At 41.9% G+C, this 19,691-nt stretch overlaps 3 protein-coding genes across 3 annotated transcripts; 1 reads left to right on the forward strand and 2 right to left on the reverse strand.

Annotated features, from left to right (window-relative positions):
- The first annotated feature begins 1,834 nt into the window (after positions 1 to 1,834).
- Positions 1,835 to 4,952, forward strand: LOC124655969 (amino acid transporter AVT1C-like). Its single transcript, XM_047194790.1, has 11 exons — positions 1,835 to 2,115; positions 2,220 to 2,599; positions 2,973 to 3,187; positions 3,284 to 3,307; positions 3,391 to 3,571; positions 3,743 to 3,962; positions 4,077 to 4,212; positions 4,310 to 4,472; positions 4,570 to 4,613; positions 4,705 to 4,767; positions 4,860 to 4,952. Exons 1-11 carry the CDS (start codon positions 1,835 to 1,837, stop codon positions 4,950 to 4,952), a joined length of 1,800 nt encoding a protein of 599 aa, XP_047050746.1.
- Positions 4,953 to 5,415: 463 nt separating this feature from the next.
- LOC124655970 (pre-mRNA-splicing factor ATP-dependent RNA helicase DEAH10-like) lies at positions 5,416 to 12,472 on the reverse strand. Its single transcript, XM_047194791.1, has 12 exons — positions 12,378 to 12,472; positions 12,279 to 12,328; positions 12,109 to 12,234; positions 11,416 to 11,632; positions 10,125 to 10,512; positions 9,678 to 9,881; positions 8,479 to 8,639; positions 8,226 to 8,411; positions 7,429 to 7,660; positions 6,450 to 6,652; positions 5,925 to 6,059; positions 5,416 to 5,703 (listed from the first exon to the last, which is right to left on the reverse strand). Exons 1-12 carry the CDS (start codon positions 12,470 to 12,472, stop codon positions 5,520 to 5,522), a joined length of 2,181 nt encoding a protein of 726 aa, XP_047050747.1. The 3' UTR covers positions 5,416 to 5,519.
- A 1,220-nt stretch (positions 12,473 to 13,692) lies between these two features.
- On the reverse strand, positions 13,693 to 16,849 carry LOC124658076. Its single transcript, XM_047196519.1, has 4 exons — positions 16,648 to 16,849; positions 15,836 to 16,024; positions 14,766 to 14,995; positions 13,693 to 14,461 (listed from the first exon to the last, which is right to left on the reverse strand). Exons 1-4 carry the CDS (start codon positions 16,820 to 16,822, stop codon positions 13,871 to 13,873), a joined length of 1,185 nt encoding a protein of 394 aa, XP_047052475.1. The 5' UTR covers positions 16,823 to 16,849; the 3' UTR covers positions 13,693 to 13,870.
- Positions 16,850 to 19,691: the final 2,842 nt, after the last annotated feature.

Consider the following 19,691-nt stretch of genomic DNA (forward strand, 5'->3'; position numbering starts at 1 on the left):
CAGCAGTGGTGCGCCACAGAATTTTTTTTTGAATTTTAAGAATATGGCGGCCAGATCTAGATCTAGGGCCGCCGAAATTTCACCAGTTTTTTTGAAATTTTTAGGAGGTCGCCGGAGGTGGGCGATGGGGTGGGTGGGTGGGTGGAGGAGGAGGCCGAGGAGGCTGGCCAGAGGAGGTGGTGGTGGTGGTAGAGGTGGGGGTGGAGGTGGGGTGGTGGTGGAGGAGGAGGAGGTGGAGGAGGGCTGGTGGTGGTGGAGGAGGGGGTGGAGGAGGAGGTGGTGGTGGTCGCCGGAGGAGGAGGAGAAGGTGGTGGTGGTGATGGTCGCCGGAGGAGGAGGAGGTCGCTGGAGGAGGAGGTGATCGCCGGAGTAGGAGAAGATCGTCGGGTGTGGGGGGAGGAGAGATTAGAAGGGAGGAGAAAGAGGAGAAGGGAGAAAAAGGGAGAAGGAGGAGAGAAGTAAGGAGAAGTGGAGGAGGAGAATGACGCCTCCGAAATTCAAAATTTGGGCTAAGAATTCTGTGGCGCATGTCCATATGGTGCACCACAGAATTTTTTTCGTTTTTTTTTCATTTTTGCAGGAAAAAACTTGACTTTGCCGTATCTTTTTACTCTTTTCGAATTTGGCGATTCTAAAAATTTGCTAACCAGGTAAATCCGGCTGAATTTGGATGTAGAATTTTCTCCCGGTCATTTTGATATATTATGCGTTTTTTTCGAGTTCATATGCAACCACAAATCCAGTTCGATGATTTTGTAACATAATTTTGCAAAAAAAAAAAATCAAAATCATGTTTGTTAATTCTCAGTGGTACTAGATGAGATAATATATGGGCAGCTCGAAGGATTTTATTTTCTTGAAATTTCTAGCTATTTCTTTCTATTTTACGGTGCTAAAAAAGGCGATCCACGGGGAGGTGGAGTTGCATGGGGAGCAAAAAAAACCCTGCACATTATGTGGCCCATATGCCAATATGCGCCCCAGAAGTTCAACTTTCTGTGGCGCATGGGCATATGCGCTACAGAATTGTGGACTCGTACTGTTAGGGGTGGCCCCCCACAAGAAATTCTATGTCACATATGCCAATATGCGCCACAGAAGTTCAAATTTTTGTGGCGCATGTGGCCAGATGCGCCACCGAATTTCCTTCGCCCATGTGCAGTATTTGACCTCCCATGGGCCCCATAGAGATTATGTGGCGCATCCATCCACATGCGCACAGAATATATTTCTACCTATAATAGTTTTCCTAGTAGTGTTTGGGACCTTAGCACGATGACTTCCCGTCTGTCTACGATAGGTTTTGTCTGACTCCGGCGACAGAGGGGCGAGGACAGCGGCGCGCTTTCGGCTCGTGCTAGTGTTTGTAGTCGTCACTAGGTGGTATGAGTACCAGTTTGTAATTTTCTTTATTTTTGGGTCATTTTTACTACTGTTGATGATTGGATTTCTTGCAAAAAAAAAAAAGGTCTAACGTACATGAGAGGTACGGTGCGTTCCGGCACGTATATAATCGTCTCCGCAACTGACACAGCCAAGCCAACACCAGCTCCCGGAATCCGGCTCCTTCCCCGCCTCATCTCTCTCGCCCCCTGCCCCGTGTTCGTCTCGCTCTCTCTTGGACGTCCTAGTTCCAGACCTACTCCACACCACAAAACTCGCGGCTTCCATAAGGCAATCTGTTCCCGATCGAGGAGCAGATCGATCTAAGGAATCTCGTTGATCCCATCACGCCGTGTCGTGTGTGCGCACATACCTACTTTCCTTAATTTCCTCATCAATCGTAGAGATCAATCGTATCGATCGATCGATCGCGGCGGAAGAGAGAGGCGGCATGGATCGCGACGAGGAGAAGGGCCACGGCGACAGGTCGCTGCTCTTCATAGGCGACGAAGACGACGACCTCGGGGTGGACCGGGACGGCGGCTCGCCGCCCTCGTCCGACGCGGGATCCTCCTTCTCAGAGAGGAGCGACGACGGCATTGACGACGACCCAGGCGGCGGCGACGGGAGCGGCAGCGGCAGCGATGACGACGCCGATGCCGACGGTACCGGCACGCAAGGCCGCGTACCCAACGTCGCAAGGCAGCAGGCCGCGTGGCCGCAGAGTTACAGGTATGCCCGCGCGCCCATCGACCTTGCATGCATGCGTGCTTCTAACTTCTAACTGATCACCTTACGAGATCGATTAATTTCCCGTCTCCGTATGTCTTGCGCAGGCAGTCGATCGACATGCTGAGCGCCGTGCAGTCGCCGACGGTGAGCTCGATCATGGCGGCCAGCCCGAGCCTAACAAAATTCGGGAACTCCTTCATCAAGGCCGGCAGCTCCTTCTTCCTCAACAAGAAGGCCGCCGCCGAGGGCTCGCTGCCGCTCACCAGGCCGCTGCTGCCGCCCTCGCTCTCGCAGCTGTCACAGCAGGGGCCGCCTGCCGCACGGCTGTCCACGGACAGTCTACCGCCGCGTCCACCGGCACCGGCACCGGCTCTGCAGGCTCCCACCATGCAGCAGAGGCCCTCCGCGGCGTGCCTGAAATCCAATTACATCGAGCTCCCTCCGCCGTCCTCCAAGTGCAGCAGTAGCCAGTCTATTATCAACGGTACACAATATTTGCTCAGTTTATTTACCATGGTTTTTCTATATGATGTGTTGTGAATCATCCCACTCATCACTAATAGCTATATAGTTGCAGACAAATCAGATTATGTTCACTCATCACTAGTTTCATGTAGAATTCCATTACTTGTGCTAGGCTAGAACTTTCAGATGCTGCATTGTAATCTAAATATCAACTTGAACTATGAGGTGGCGATGCCAGCTTTAATTTGTTTTATGTCCTGGAAAAAGAGATAAATTATTTATGTATCCAAACCGCTGTACAACTGCTCTAAATTAGTTTCAGAACTAAGTTCAGGATCATGGATGGTAATTATAAATGATTTTTCTGTCTTAACGTTTCTTTTATTTTCTAGGGCTCAATGTCCTGTGCGGTGTTGGAATTCTCACCACGTGTTTTGGAATCAAAGAAGCGGGGTGGTTAAGCCTCCTCCTCCTTCCCTTGTTGGGTGCCTGTTCATGCTACACAGGTTTGCTTCTCAAGAGATGCATCGACAGTTCACCGACCATCGAGACCTATCCTGACATAGGACAAGCCGCTTTTGGTATCTCTGGCCGAATATTTGTATCGGTATGTATTCATATTTTTTACTCTTTTGATAGTATAGATTTGTAAAATTCACATCATCCACTGCCTATCTGATGATTGCTCACATTTGTTTTGCAGGTTGTCCTCTATCTAGAGCTCTATGTAAGTTATCTCTGAATTCTGATACTATGTTTTCAAAGCATCTGGTTGTTGCACATCAGAGCTAACATGCTGCATATTTACAGGCGTGCTGCGTGGAGTACATCACACTGCTAGGAGACAGCTTATCATCAGTGTTTCCTTCTGCGCATCTAGCTTTTACCGGCATCTACTTGAACTCCCATAATCTCTTCGCCATTACTATGGCTTTGGCAATCCTTCCATCAGTCTGGCTCAGGAATCTCAGCCTGTTATCCTATCTTTCTGGTAAGCACAACAATATTATTTCTTGTGTCGTAGTTTGAATACATAATTCAAAGCTTATGCTGTTCATGAACTTTTTTTTTGTCTGAACATTATGTATGCTAGCATTGCCTCTCATATTTTGAACTATGATGAATCCTTCATGACCATCTTTTAACTTATGAAATTTCACAGCCGGAGGCGTGGTTGCGACGATGACAGTCATTGTCTGCCTCTTTTGGGTTGGTATTGGGGATGGTGTTGGGTTCCACCCTTCTGGTACCGCACTGAATCTGACCCGCCTTCCAGTGGCACTTGGCTTGTATGGGTACTGCTTCTCGGGACACTCTGTTTTCCCAAATATATACTCATCGATGAAAGAGCGCTCGCAGTTTCCTTTCGTGATCCTGTTCTGGTAAGAGATCATGAACTTGACAAATGAAATGCTACAGTACTGCACTGCCTTTACTTTGGCAATTACTTCTCCACTTAGCTACATTCTTACATGCGCTATTCTCTACTGTTTCAGTTTCATAGTAGTCACAGTTGTGTACGCCGGGGTCGCGGCCACAGGGTTCCTGATGTTCGGCGAGAACACAATGTCGCAATTCACACTGAACATGCCGCAGCAGTACATTCCCTCGAAAATCGCCATTTGGATGACGGTACGAGGAAACACAAACTCCTGACAATTATTCCACTTGCATCATAAAAAACTAACATACCGATGCAAATTCTCATAATCGATCCCTTCGTTTTCAGATTGTGAATCCATACACCAAGTATGCCTTGACGATGACGCCGGTCGCCTTGTCGATAGAAGAGGCTCTGCCTAAGAAGATGCGGAATTACCTAGCCGGAATGTGTGTCAGGACGGCTCTTGTCCTCTCGACAGTCGTCGTGGCTCTGTCATTTCCATACTTTGGTACTTATCACTTACTGATATTTTCTTAACAACAATATTTAACTGAAGTTACCCCCACAAAGTGTGTCACTCATGCTAACGCTCGTTTGAATTGCAGCCTTGGTGATGGCGTTGCTTGGATCAGTCTTCACAATGCTTGTGGTGAGTGTCTTCTTTGACCTGAAATTATGCAGCTAACATTATTTAGTAAACTTTGCAATCTTATATTTCCCTGACGATTTGCATTGTGCAGGCCCTGATCCTCCCATGCGCATGCTACCTCTCCATCAAGCGAAACTTGGTACCGTTGTGGGAGGTAATCAATCAACAGATTTTTAACCCTGAAGCTTCTAAACACATTTATTTAGTTATGATGGATGTAACCTCTCATTTCTTCCGGTTTTGCAGGTCTTTTTGTGCATAGGAATCATACTGATCGGCATGGTTTGCGCGTGCATCGGATCGTACACCTCGATTAAGCAGATGATAGGCAGCAGCTAGTAGGCATTGATCATGGAGTGCACTGGAAATATATGTAGTTGTCGCAGAGTTTTCTATTTGTTTTTTTCTAATTTCACAAATTGAAGTGCGCAATTTTCCTTTGTTGTAAGCGTTCCTTCTTTCTCATAGAGAAGTTGTACGAGATATCTCTCTTTTCCTTTTACTGTTACATGATACCCTTGGCTTTTTTCCAGAATAGATGCCAAGAAGTAGTAGCCAATTCAAAAAAGAGAAAAACAGAAAAAGTGTTTTGCATTTGGAAAATTGGGAGAGCATCAAGTACTCCATCCGATCCATAATAAGTGTATTATGGAATGGACGGAGTAGTATTACTCTTTCTTCAAATCTCTATTTTGTGCGATCTACAGTAGTTTGATCTGCTTGCTTCACTGCCGAAAAAAAGATCTCCAGATTTGCATGTTGGCAATATTCAAGAGCATTTCATAACCGTGTTTTGTGGTGCCACAATGCTAACCAATGTCGTGGCATGTCAACATAACAAGATATTGTTACATGACTGTTGCAAGGAACTAATTAAGTACAGCAATGTATGAGTAAGATAAATGATTAGTCCTCTGTAGCGTAGTACTGTGGGGCGAGTTCAGCAAGCCACAAGGGGTCGATTCGGGTCAGATTCTTGACGTAATTCTGGGTCGTCCGGACCAGCTCGTTGAAGATAACGCAGTCAGGCTTGGTTCTGAAGAGCACCGATGAAGGATGCATCTGCACGCTCTGGCCGGTTCCAAGAGCCCTACCAATCAAAAGATGGAACTTTGAGCTACAGCTACAACTTCCAAATGTATAGATGATGAACTACAGAGCATACGGGATACATCAGTATTCATATGATGGCTGTTGTACCAAAATACAACTCAGGTTGCAGCAATGGTCAAGGATCGTAATAGAGGAAATGGTAGCAGCGACCAAGTAACTGGGTTGAAGTAAATCAGAAACAAAAAATCGGAGCAGTACCTGAACGATCCATCTGGTTGCCGCATTGCTGCATTCAGGAAGAAAGCAGCAGTGAGGCATCTCCGAAACTGCACCATGTCATCTCCACATGATGACAGGTTAAGCCCCATTTGCTGGACATGGCCCTGAATTTGACTGCAGCAGACAGAAAGTTCTATGTTAGCTCGTCATACTGTATATTCTGAAATTCCTAAACTGAACATACTTCCAAATATTGTTTTTTCAGAATGTCTAACATATTGGTAATTGTGAATCTTTGGTGATGGTCCTAGAATAGATGGCAATATAAAGACTAATGCTGAAAATCTATGTCAAACTTGAGAGTTGAGACCGTTGCACATTGTTTTAAGCACCTCTTTGGTTATGATATGTTGAGTTTCATGCACCAACCAGCTCGCCCGAAAACTGGAAAGGTTTTTTCCATTTCATTTAAGATGCTTAAATGCATATCATCATGTTCCATCTTAATCTGGTCCGGTAGTTCAAGCCTTCCATAAAAACAAAAAAACAAAAATGATAACTGACCTGTGAACATCACGGGCATGTCTTAGAGAGCGGTAATTGATGAAGTTCTCCCAACACCATCTGTTCAAAGCCTTCTCCATTGTCTTTTCTTTGGCATTTGCATTCTTGCTCTTCTCCAAGCATTCTGCAACAGCTCGGTATACATTAACCAAGGTTATATGGTCTCCTTCTGAGCTTTCAAAAGGCTTCCTAGCAGCTCTCGCCTAAACAGAGAAAAAGGTACAAGGATCAATAAATGCATTGTTGTTCCTCAAGGAAAAGGAAAGCACATTAGTTGGCAACACAATGGATTTGTTTATCTCAGGCTCAAGAGTGGATGGGCCCAACCAAATACAAGTTGAAACTTAGAATTTCACTTTGGTATGCAAATGGAAAATCATGACAAGTTCGAGGCTAAAGGTACCAAGTGGTAGCCTAAAAGTATTTGAATATACTCCCTCCGTTCACTAATATAAGATGTTTTAGCTTTTAGCAGATTCATCTATTTTGGTATGTATCTAGCCTACTTTTAGTGTGTAGATTCATCTATTTTGGTATGTATCTAGTTCACTTTGAAGTGTCTAAAACATCTTATATTTCTGAACGGAGGGAGTAGATCCTAATAGAACAGTATATGGTTCCACCACCTAACTATGAAAAAATGAACATCTATTACAAAATTCTGCAGCACAAACAACTTTGGACCTGTGGAGTTTGATAATAGGATCAATGGATGCTCGAATATTTCTACGACCCAAATTTAGTTTTCCAAAGCTTTATTTAAAAAATAGCATTTTTAACTTCAAACAACATGAAATAAAAAATAATGCTTAAATCAATACAAAATAATCCAAAAACAGCCATATGCCATAGTTCATCCAGACGGTTCCCACTGGTAGAATACATTTAATAGCATCACTACAATATTACTCCATAATGTCGAATAAAAACCTATTGGCGAACATATACTAAACCAGTTGTCAGGGATTCACAAGAATACCTCTTCTAACTTCTCACGTGGGGTGAAGAAAATTGATTCCACTGAAAGCATAGAAACAACAATCAACATTTCTTCCAAGCACTTGAATTCGCTTGATACTATCAATGCCTTGGAGTACATTGGATCCAACGGCAGCCTAGCCATCTGTTTACCAACTGGTTCCGACAGCTTATAATCATCAGTCAAAGCTCCTAGTAAAATCAACTGCTCCAATGATTTTAAAATAGAAGTCCTGCAGTAGATTTCGCCCAATAAGCATAACTTTTGTGTCCATATAAAGCAACATACTCCCTCCGTTCCTTTTTAATTGACTCGAATTTAGTACAAACTTGTACTAAATCCGAGTCAATTAAAAAGGAACGGAGGGAGTACTATTCAGCTTATAGTATAATTTTCTGTTCGATGTTTCCAGTGCATTCGTTGTAGGAAATTAGTTTTGTATTAGAAGCAAAATTTAAGGTACGGTCATCTAGAAGTAATAAAATACTTCAATACAGCGTTATAAACAAAATGACTGGCATGTATCTTCTTATTGCCACGATATTTGAGTTTGGCATATACAATAACAGTCTAATATATTACTAAGCACAATAGCATGCATGAACAAAACATCAAGTTCCCACGTTGCAAGACAAACTTCCCTAGCAAAAATAAAATGATTGATACGATTAATTTTCAAGTTTTTCTTTTGACATGACATTTGTACTTCGTGGATGACGCTTCACTATGTTCTGATCCGATATATGCAAAATTTTCTCCTACGTGTGAGCAGGAATGAAAAAGTGGGCAAAATTCACCTCGATGGTTTCTCCATAAAATCAAAACCTATGATATCATCAATTCCAAGAGCTTTGAGCTGTAGTACCACATTCGAAAGGTTACATCGTTTAATCTCAGGAATAGTAGATTTTGCCAGTTTATCAAACTCACATTCTTGGAACAACCGAAAGCACTTCCCTGGCCCCTCTCGTCCAGCACGGCCACTGCGCGTAGAATGATAAATAAGGTAAGAGAAAGGGCACAAGAATTAAATATGTTTGATGTTTTTACCTCCTTTGAAGAGCCTGTGCTTTAGAGACTGGAATAATGATTAGAGACTCCATTCCAGTTACAGGATTGTAGGAGCGTGCTTTGACCATCCCAGGATCAATAACATATTTAATACCAGGTATTGTTACAGAAGTCTCTGCAATATTTGTCGCTAGAACTATCTGACAGATAAACTGGACATTAGTAAATGTTGAAAACCTAATATATTTATATATTATACAAATCATGTCCTTAACGTGTAAGTAAACTATGCAAAAAGTCAAAAGGAAAAATTCACTGCTCAATGAACCTTGGAAAAGGTGGAAAATTTGAGAGATACGACCTATCTTCTGCGGATACGGATATGAGGATATGGGAAACAACATTTTTCAAAAACCATGTTGCAAGGATACAGGTACATATACATGTATTTAACCAAAAAGTGTCATGGGTACAACATTATTGAGGATGGGAAAACAAAGGCTGCAACAAAGGAGTTATTTCCATCTTCAAAAGCATTTTTTGCCAAGAACATCTAATATCCTAGAACAGTCATCTATGAGCTAAGATGCAAAAGAAAATCATACATGTGAATAAAAATAATAATATGAGTCATATGTCATCTGGTCAAAGAGTGTATTTTTCTGGAATACAAGCAACAAGTGAGGTATGCAAATAAGGCTTGTGCCTTCTTCAGTGGATGAACTTTTCTTATTCACAACTTTATTATTTATAATATAAGACCAAATATATAGTATCATCTTTGTATGAACAGGAGGCATGCTAATGTAGGGTATTCTCTCTGAAAGGTTTACGACAGAATTGTTCTGAGCAGATAATTTCATTTCAAACAGATCGCCAACACCTAGCAACATATCTAATTTCCAGAATGATGCATATTTGGGCTTTGGTAATTCATCTGCCCCCTTATCGATAGGCATAATTATGTTCGCATAATTAGCTGACAACTGATTAACTGCTCCCTCATCCCTCCTTTGCAACTGCATACACTAACATAAAATAGTTCTTTGTTAGCCAACACATTGACCCCTACAGCAGTTATTTTCAGAAGTGTACACCCAACCGTACATAAGTAGAACATCAGTACATCAGATATAAAGAGCAGCAAGTAAACTGCTCATCAATTAGGAAACTAAACCCCTTAAATCATTAGGTTGGAACAAAGGAAAATTATGCATCCAAAGAATGTAAAGGTTCACCTTGCGGGTTCCAGCTTGTGCTGGCTTAAAAGCATTCATTTGCTGCTCCGATGGAAGAGATGAGTAGATAGGTGTAATCCATATCTTACTACTATCTGGTGGAAGTTGACGAACACGCTCCTGAATAAGTCTCTCTAGTGATTCAATCTCTTCCTGGCCAGTTAAAAATGCAAGAATGTCGCCAGGTCCTTCCTCCAAATGGATCTAGCAAAAGAAACATCCAAATTTCCAAACATGAATTTTATACACAAGCAGCTGGCCACATTAAGTCGCAGTTGAAACAATATGTGATATAGGAAGTACTAATCTGAGACAAGACTGTATATTCTCTTATCATGGTTTCTGAAGCAAGTTTATCTTTCCAAGATGCTATTTAATATGGATTCTAATTTCCTTACATCCTCCTTAACTCATCCAACTCTTGCATGCATATAGGATGATGCTAACCTGAAAGATAGTAACTAGTGTAGCATCTAGATAATCTGACTCGGGCTGATATGTATACAGTGTGTCAACAGGGTATTGCCGTCCTTGAATATGTACAGCTTTAGCACCACCAAAGTAATCAGAAAAACATTTGGCATCCAAACTAGCAGACATAATTATCAGCTTTAGAGGTGCAAATCTCATTCCCTGGCATGACTTTAGAGTAACACTTTGAGAGTGATCTTGTTTGTCAGATAAAGTATTTCCATCATTATTGGCATAAATGGATCGGGAATGTTGTACTTTTTTCAACAAACCCAGCAAGACATCTGTATGGACGGTTCTTTCGTGGGCCTCGTCAACAACTATAACACTGTACTTCGACAAAAGTGGATCCAGAAGTGCTTCCCTGAAGATCCAAAAAAAAAACATTAAACTGATGCAGATTAACCGATGGAAGATTATCCCCACACATAAATAGCTTATTGTCCATTTGTACAATGGTAACATGATACAGTGGAAACAGAAATCATAGTTCAGAAATTTCTGCAAAAAGTATCTCAAACATAAGAAAAGAACACGTTCGTAACTGTTACAGTGGTGGAGAAGACAAACAAAATGATTGAAACTCAAATGTAATTTTCAATTCTGAAGCAAACATAACGATAGATGATCTTTGTAGTCATCCTCATGTCCATGAGCATGGATGGAAGGCTATTGTCAGGAAGTATGAAAAGAACAGAAGATGCTTGAATACATAATAAAAGGACATCTCAAATACTGACAATCTATGAGAAAGATAAAACGTAAGTATCAGTTCTACGCATTTTGCTCTTTACTTGGTCTGATTTATTCCATGGAAAAAAATAGCGCGCTATTTCAACGCTAATAGCATGCTATAGCATATCTCGAGAGCCTATGCTACGCTATTTCGGCGCTATAGCGCGCTATTCGCGTTAATAGCACGCTATAGCATGCTAATAGCGTATTTTTAGACCCACGCTATTTTATTATAGCGCACTATTTTTTTCCTTGATTTATTCATATCATCTGAACAGCTTTCCAAAGGCAATAACAACAATGCTGGCAACACAATTTGATGATCTAAAATTCTGAAAAAAGAAACCTATTTATCCATAGTAACATACAGCAAGAAGTCAGCAATTAAGCAAAAGACAACAAAAAATGAAAACTTATATTCTCAAACAAAAAGTAACACAAAAGGTTGAACATCTGGAGTCAAGGAGCTACACAAAACAATGGCCTGCAAACAACCAAGCAATGATGATTCAGTTTGTTAATACAAAATTACCTTAGAAGCAAACCATCTGTCATGTACTTAATCCTTGTTGCGCTAGATGTGGAATCATCAAACCGAATAGAGTATCCAACCTTTTTGCCCAACTGATCGTTGCATTCCTCAGCAACACGCTTTGCTACTGTAACGGCTGCAACTCTTCGAGGCTGGGTGATGCCAATGACTTTTCCATCCTGACAGAACCCAGCATCATACAAAAATTGTGGAAGTTCTGCATAATAAAAAATAAATGAAAACGTATGCTAACTGAAAGAATGAGCATAGTGATATTCGAAACAAGTACATGATATTAGTCAATAACTGATAAAGATATGCTCCTTACAAGAAACCAAACAGACATATGTAACTGGTATAATGAGAACCATCCATAAGGACAATTTTGGTAAGATTATAAACACTAGGGCGCAAAAAAATAAAGTGAGATTTTGGAGAAAACGGGACCTCATTTTGTGTATATGAAATGTTCCTACAGTGAACTATACAGAAACTTCTCACTCTTACTCGTATATATGTGATGCTACATGAGTAATCGGAATGTCACGAAACTAACAAGTTGGTAACAACATAAATTCCATAAATTGCACATACCAATAATCACAAATATAATAAAGCTACATTCTTCCAGCCACAGCTTCACCCAAACAATAATGAGCAATGGAAGGAAAAGAAACATAGCAACGCACTTACGAGTCGTTTTGCCACTCCCGGTCTCGCCGACAACAATCAGAGTGCCATTCTTCCTCACCTCCTCAACAAGCTTTTTCTCCACTGCACCACAATCACCACCACCATGAATAGCAGTGAAATTTACGTCTGATGAAGACCCTAACGAAACCCAACTGGGTGACAAGGCTAACCTGAGGCGATGGGGAGCGACTTCCTCTGCTGCTGGATCAGCTGCTTCCGCCTGCTCAAACCAACCAAAATACGGGCTCAGTCCCCAAGCCAACATATACCAAACAAAATCGCAGAGAGGGTGGTGAAGGTTGGCGGCGCACCGCGCGTTGTGCTGCTGGTTGTGCTGAGAAGCGCCGGAAGAGAAGGACGGCATGCCGGATGCGCGGATGCAATGAGAAGGAGCCGCCGGTGGGTGGCGGCACGCGGAACAACGGTAGGCGGAAGGGAGGAGGGGAAGGGGAGGGGGAGGGCGGCTGATGAGGAGGAGGAATTGACGGCGGGTGGCGGCGGAGGCCGGCGGCGGTAGCTAGCTGTGCCGGAGCGCCCCTGTGGGGTTGGACTGCAGTTTGCTCTGCCGTAGGATGATGAACGGACGGTCTGAACTTGTTGCTGGCTTATTCTGAAATTGGCAAAGCGATCGACTCGGTGCTGGCTTATTCTGAAGTTGTTACACGATGATTGTGTTTTCTGCGAATAGAAAACGGGTTTGTTAGTTCTGAAGTAGTACTAACTCCGTTCTAAAATAAGCATTTCGCTTTCTACAAATTTATATTTCAAAACAGGGCTAATAGTTTTTCTTTCATGAAAACTTCCAGGCTTTTATTCGTATAAACGGCTACAGCGTTATCAGCAAGAATCCATCCACAAGCTAATTACCTCCAATGTGCAAGCAAGCTTTGCACAGAGGTGGGCCGGCACATTGGTTGATATTATTACATGTTGAACTCTAGAAGAAGAAAAAGAAACAGCTAGCCCTTCAATTTCACAAAAAATTGGCGCTACCACCAAGCGAGAACCAATGCGTGAGTCTCGGAGGTTCACTACCTCAAAACAATCTATTTCCAAAGCCACTCGCAATAAACCTCAAAGCTTGGGCAAAATGACATCATCCCTTAACGCTAACGCCTCAGCAATTAGAGCATCTCCACCGGCGCTCCCAATAGCTCTATTGGGATCATAGCGAGGGAAAGCGCTCACACCGACGCTCTATAAAAAGCTCCGGTCCCATAAAAGCGGTAGCGCGTCCGAAAGGATCCCTATACGAAGAGCTTCGATCGGGGTCGCCGGCGCCTCTTCAACAACTCCATATCGAATTCCTGGAGTTTGGGGCTTTTTATGGGGCTCGGTGGGGGTGCCGGTGTGAGAATAGCAACCCCTATCCCAAATAAAGGATGCTGCGCTGGCATCTGTTTAGGGAACGCCCGTGGAGATGCTCTTAGAGAATCAGTAACTTAGGGATACGGCTTGCTCCAAGCTCCCATGAAGTCGACAAAAGATCTTGCTACCCTTCCCGCTCCACCCTTCAAAACCTCAGTCGCTGTACCAGCATCTGTGTTAATCTTAACCCACTCAGCACCAGGTGGCCTCCACATTACTTAGCACCAGATAAAATAATGCTTACAAAGTGTCAATATATAACTCCAGTGGACAAATAGGTTCACACAAACACTAACATAACTTAGCACCCTCACACAAACACTAACATAACTTAGCACCAGAAGTACCCCCATATTACCGTTCACGCCTCAAAGCAGGGCAACTAAGCTATATGTCAATCAACACTTCTCCAGGTGATCTTCACTGAAATCGAGGTGGATTCGTCCAGATCCACAACTTTATCCACCTCTCCATGGTAGCAGGAATCGAAGCTGTCCTCCCACACACAAGGCAGCAGTTTCTGAGAAACTCCTCCGTCATCTTTCGGAGTCCCTTCGATACGAAGATCAAGGTAACTGCGTATCTCCACTGCTACAACTGAACTCATTCTGCAGCCAGTGTCCACACTTCCTCGGTAGAGACGAATCACATCACTGAAACCACTGGTCTTGGCATAGAGGTTCAGATTAAAACCACAAGCAGGGGCACGGAGTATCTCAACATCAACGAATGCTTGTACCGCATTCATCACCACCAGGAACTTCACATCCAGTCCACACTTCTCCCCATAAATACGTCGATTCTGAATGAATGATTTTGTTTCCATAATCTTGCTGAATTCAGCGCATCCTGCGATCAGAAGGTCATCTTTGGGCCCATTTTCAGGCGGGGCTTCAGTACGTACACAAAGCTTGAATTCAAACAACACATGGCTTGTCATGCCAATACCTCGAGCAGGGCTACCAAGTGATAAACGTGCCATGCCCTACAATAAGGATAAAGTATCATCACATCGTAGATTAGAATTACTGATCAATGGTAGATCACCTACCATCACAGGTTTATGATACAATTAAGCAAAGTGTTAACCTTAAGAATTAACTATCTAAACTCCGTATTGCTTACTATTCATATGCTGCAGCGTGGATTGAGGACAACATGTCAAGCATACGGAGCAAATCCTACTTACAGAGCTTTCATATGATGCTGCAATCTCATGCATAGGTATTTTCAGAACAATAAAAGAGGCATACATGTAGCAATTTGCATGCTTAAAACAAAGAAAATACCGTCTTTGGCTTCACAGTTACAACTTCACAATTGCCAATCTCCCGCCTGTAGACATAATTGCGCAAAGGTTCGATTCGATCCCGTGTCGCGAAAAACCCAAATATTTTGGCAGATCCAGGTTGGGCATGGCGATAACCAGCTATCTTGAGGTCAATGAACTGCAGCAAGTCCATGACATGGCAACGGCATTTATTTGAACAATCGATGGTCCTAACATTGTTCACGCTGACTGCAAAATCAACAAACAAGGCATCAGGTCTACACAGAGATTTGCAGTCAGTAAAACATATGAATAAGAAAAGTTCAGTACCACCATAATGTTGTGCTGGTATGAAAGGAAATCAGTAATTCAGTATGTCCACCTATGTTGAGTATTCCTATTTGTTACGCTAAAAGATGTATAGGGCTGAAGATAAATTTTGATTCCCAGAGTTAACCCATGCAAATTCTTTTCAAGGTTAAGCCTAACCACTTTGCTACCAAGAAAGAAAAACAATATGTCCCATGGCTAAGCATAACCATGTTCATCTTGTTCTTTTGTTTGAGCACCATCATAGTTGACCCTAATTTGGCCAAGTCACACCATATTAGCCCAACAAGACGGCCTTCACCACTGTAGGTCATTATATCTGACATAGTTGTCCCTGGCATAGTCGATGTACGCAAGAGATCCTCCCCACCGTTTTGCCGCATGATGGTTGCAATTTAAAATTTGGCCAGGCCATTTCATTTTTACACTGTGTTCAGAGAAACTGGTTCATCACAAAGGATTGAGTAAAGAAGAGCCAAGGACAGAAAGAACTTCCTGAGCAGTGGAAGGATCAGGAAAATAGTCTGGATTTGGCGGAGCAGGAAACGGGAACTGCTCAAGTTTTCTTCGCTTGATGGCAAAGGTGATGCCAATCCAAATAGAAGGCATAACCAGACACTCGACATCAGGTTAATTAAGCTAACTGGAGATGAGTGGAATAACTTAATGGCGGGTATTTTCTTAAACTGAGAAGCTTTGAACTTTTCCTGGGATGATAACATGATACATGGCAGCTTTGCAATAGAAGAAAATACTAACTTTCAGATTCATTGCTGAGCCGATACCGGGTAGCACATGGATGCCTGCCAATTTCTGGCTTGAATGGTCGTACGCTCCAGAGAAGTTTTGGTCCTCGAAGAGAAATCTCTGGATTTGTGTCCAGTGCATCTTGCTCGTCATAAGTGCTGGCCCTCGGGAACTCATCAACTGTAAACGGGCGGTATTTCCCTGCATGCAAAATCATTAATCGAGCATCATCAAACATTGCTATGGATGATAAAAATTAGATGGATGAAAATACCTACTCCTCCGATTCATATTAATTGGCTCAACTTTGTGTGTTTGTTGACTAGATACATCTGTATATAATACCTAAAATAAGTGACTCAACTTTGTCTAGATGCGGGTATCTAGAAAAAATTGAGTCACTTATTTATGGACGGAGAGAGTATATAATACTGTATAATTTTTAAACCAAACATTTATGTGCAAACTGTACCCATAAAATAGTTAATGATGATCACGACTTACGAGTTTAAGTCCAAGAGTGTGTAACGATCATCCTTTTTTTTCAGAGAGCAACATGGTGCTACTCAAATGCCAATAACATACCGAAATATCAGTACCATAGTTACTCAAGAGGTGATTAGGTCACGAGTCAGCAACGCAATGTATCCGATTGAAACTAAAATTGCCACGAAAACATCGTTCTTGATGAAATCTCTTAGAGCAGGGACCGCCGATTTCTAACTCGAGGACCCAATTGCATCACGATACACATGGGGATCGAAACTAAGAAACCACCAACAGAATCGTACTGAGTAAGCAAGTTAATTAGTAGGCGCCTTTACCTTGGTATTCATCCTCCTCTTCGTCGTCGGTAACCGCCCACGGGTTGTCGTCCTCGTCGCTGGTGGGTGAACCCTCGCCGTCGCCCGGTGAAGTTGAGGGGGAAGGCGGCCTCTTCTTCCCACGGACGAGGACAGGCGACGATGCCGGTTCATCTCCGCCTCCGTCGACTTCCATGGCGCCGCCGCCTAGAGGAGGAGGAAAGCAAGGGCACGAGTTCGGCGGGTGAGACAGAGAGAAATGTGCCGTTTCTTGTTTTGGCAAACACAAAATAGGGGGCGAGGGCTGTACTGTAGAATTGACTCTTTTTAGGGCAATATGTTTGTTGTATTACGAGGGGTTCAAAGGTCACAATATATAGTACATGTACAGGTGCAAATATGAATGTAATATCCCAGATAATGAGGTTACAAAAATAGAGGAAACAGATGTGTGCATTGCATTCATGCATAGAAAATCTGGGAAATTTTCGCGCTTTAAAGTAAAACAGTCACAGTAACTGAAGTTTCACTTGACCTTGGTGGAACTGAAGTAGCTCATCAAGTCAAGCGCTATAAATCTCACTGTGACTTTGCTAAAACCTTGTTTTGGGCAGAGATGATTTGATCTAAGGGGTTAGATCAAATGGAACTAATAATCAACACAACAACACTTTACTCAATGATCAAATGATTGATCTTATAAAAGATTATAATATGGTAATCCTTACCATAACACATGAACATACATCTATTTGGAAATCAAGTAACAATAAATGGAGAAACCATCCTTCACTTATCTTCTCCATGTCTTAAATTAATCCATGCACTTACCATAAACCCTATGATACCCATTCTACTTTAATCTTGGAAACAAGACAAGGAGATCCAACTAAGGAATATAATTCTTCTCGAGAGGTGAGAGTTCTATTATAATTATTAGAGAAGCATTACTAAACCTTAAGCTTAAACCTTGGATATAAATCCAAGTATTCAAATCATCATCTTCAAGACAACCCTAGAGAGAGATAACCATTAATGTTAAACATAGATCTTGATGATCACATCAACCTCTATGGAGCCTAATATTAGGTTAGCATTGAAGTCCTTCCCAAATGAGAGAGACCATCCATACTAATCCTAGTTCTATCTATTCAAATATCCAAATGGTTAAACCATCAGTTCTTGAGGGAACTTTAAGTAAATATCTCAGGCATTCTCCTGGGATATATAAAAAAATATTGAGACAACCATAGCCATGTCCATCCTAGAAAGTAAAATAGAAGTGCCATACATTTATTGATCAAGACAATGCTTGATCATGGAAGTGAGAAACCCATTTAATGAGAGATCCTTAAGAAACCAAACCTTGATCATTATAAATTGAGTAATAATCTTAAACCCTAAGAACTTGAGGTAGAGATATTAAGAACAAGTTGATCAGGCCTAATCCATGATCATGCTTTTGAGGTATGTGAGGATAAGTTAAACCCTACTAGGATAAGTAGATCTCATCCCCACATGAAATTATAGGGAGATCACTAGTAAGCAACCATATGCTTATATTCCAACCTTAACTTGTGAATCACTTGGTGATCATAAGTAGAATCCTACCATATCTATATTCCATAGATTTAAGAACCTAAGAAAACCTTAGAGTTAAACTCTCTATTTTATATGGTGAGAAACCATACATCCATATGACCAAAGTTAACTATAAAAAGAACCATAACCAATTTAGTTACTTCAATGATGAATTAAGGATTCTAATAGAAGTCCAATGGAATAAGATAGAGCCCATTCTCAAATCCTCAGTAATTAGAGAAGCACATAAGATATGTAGCAAGTAACCATATTACCATGGTTAGGGGAGATTAAACCCTAGCCAATGCACTATGGTGTTATCTCAATTCTACAACCCAGAATTATATCTCAAACCAAGTTATGAACCACTTGGGTGATCACAACTAAAACCTAAGTCATAAGTAAATTCCAAACCATATGCCATTAGGTGAATATCAGTAGAACCTTAGAATTGCTCACAAACTAAACCTTAGGCTTCAATTATTGAACCTAAGATCATCCTAGTGCTAAATACTATAATTAAAACCATATGGGTGATCAACCACTTATCCTCATAGTTAAACCAAACCATGAGGAGAGTAGTACTTCCTCTAGGAAAATTTAAAAGTGTTACTAAACCACAATTTTAATACTAAACTTGGAAGGAGTTTAAGTAGAATTTCTATTTTATTAACATATAATTGTGCACATAAAATAACATGCAAGCAATCATTTCTCAAATGGAAACCAGTACATAATAACCATCTCTGAAATATGTGGAGATGAAAGTATGAACTGTCATAAATCTAAACAGAATTGATTACATAATAAAAAGTGGATTAAAGTAAAAATAAGTTTATGTCCAAATGTTATTTTGAATAAATTCACAAATATGCAAGTAATTTAATATAAAATATGAATTTAATATAAGATAGTGAAACAATAGTTAGTATTCTGAATATTGGATGGATTAGCATATTTACAAATTATTTACAAACAGTATTGAATTCAAATATGAATTCAAATTGAAGATATAAAACAGAAAATAAAAACAGAAAAGAAGAAAAAGAAGAGAGAAGAAAAACCACCTGAACCTTACCTGGCCGCCACAGCCCACCTCGGCAGCCCAGCTTAAGCCCACCAACACGGCCCAACGCCAACCCACTTACCCCTTCGTTAAAAAAAACCGGGGAGGCGTCGTCCTCATCCTCTCCAGTACGCATGCCGGCCAGCTCGACGCCGTGCTTCCCTTCCCCTCTCGCCGGCAGCCTCTCCTTACTCCAACCCGTGACGAGGCACCCTCCCGGCATCGTATAAAGCCCCACGACGAACCCTCGCCCCAGCTCTTTTCCCTCTCGCTCCGAATTTCTCCCCGCACGGAAACCCTAGCCACCGGTCGATTCTCACCGGCGACGAATGGAGCTTTCCCAGGCCCCGCCGTGAGCACAACTGTGACCGTCGTCCTCGACTTGGTCACCGTACGCCGGGAATCGAGCCAACACGTC

Source organism: Lolium rigidum, chromosome 5 (assembly GCF_022539505.1).
Source record: "Lolium rigidum isolate FL_2022 chromosome 5, APGP_CSIRO_Lrig_0.1, whole genome shotgun sequence".
NCBI classification, from domain to species: domain Eukaryota; kingdom Viridiplantae; phylum Streptophyta; class Magnoliopsida; order Poales; family Poaceae; genus Lolium; species Lolium rigidum.

Coding starts and splice junctions, on each gene's coding strand:
- LOC124655970 (XM_047194791.1), bottom strand. CDS start 12,472: ATGCCGTCCTTCTCTTCCGGCGCTTCTCAGCACAACCAGCAGCACAAC. Junction 11,633..12,108: donor CGGGAGTGGCAAAACGACTC/GTAAGTGCGTTG, acceptor TTTATTATGCAG/AACTTCCACAATTTTTGTAT. Junction 9,882..10,124: donor CACTAGTTACTATCTTTCAG/GTTAGCATCATC, acceptor TTCTTTTGCTAG/ATCCATTTGGAGGAAGGACC.
- LOC124655969 (XM_047194790.1), top strand. CDS start 1,835: ATGGATCGCGACGAGGAGAAGGGCCACGGCGACAGGTCGCTGCTCTTC. Junction 2,116..2,219: donor GCGTGGCCGCAGAGTTACAG/GTATGCCCGCGC, acceptor TGTCTTGCGCAG/GCAGTCGATCGACATGCTGA. Junction 3,572..3,742: donor CCTGTTATCCTATCTTTCTG/GTAAGCACAACA, acceptor GAAATTTCACAG/CCGGAGGCGTGGTTGCGACG.
- LOC124658076 (XM_047196519.1), bottom strand. CDS start 16,822: ATGGAAGTCGACGGAGGCGGAGATGAACCGGCATCGTCGCCTGTCCTC. Junction 16,025..16,647: donor AGAGGAGGATGAATACCAAG/GTAAAGGCGCCT, acceptor TTTTGCATGCAG/GGAAATACCGCCCGTTTACA. Junction 14,462..14,765: donor TAACTGTGAAGCCAAAGACG/GTATTTTCTTTG, acceptor TCCTTATTGTAG/GGCATGGCACGTTTATCACT.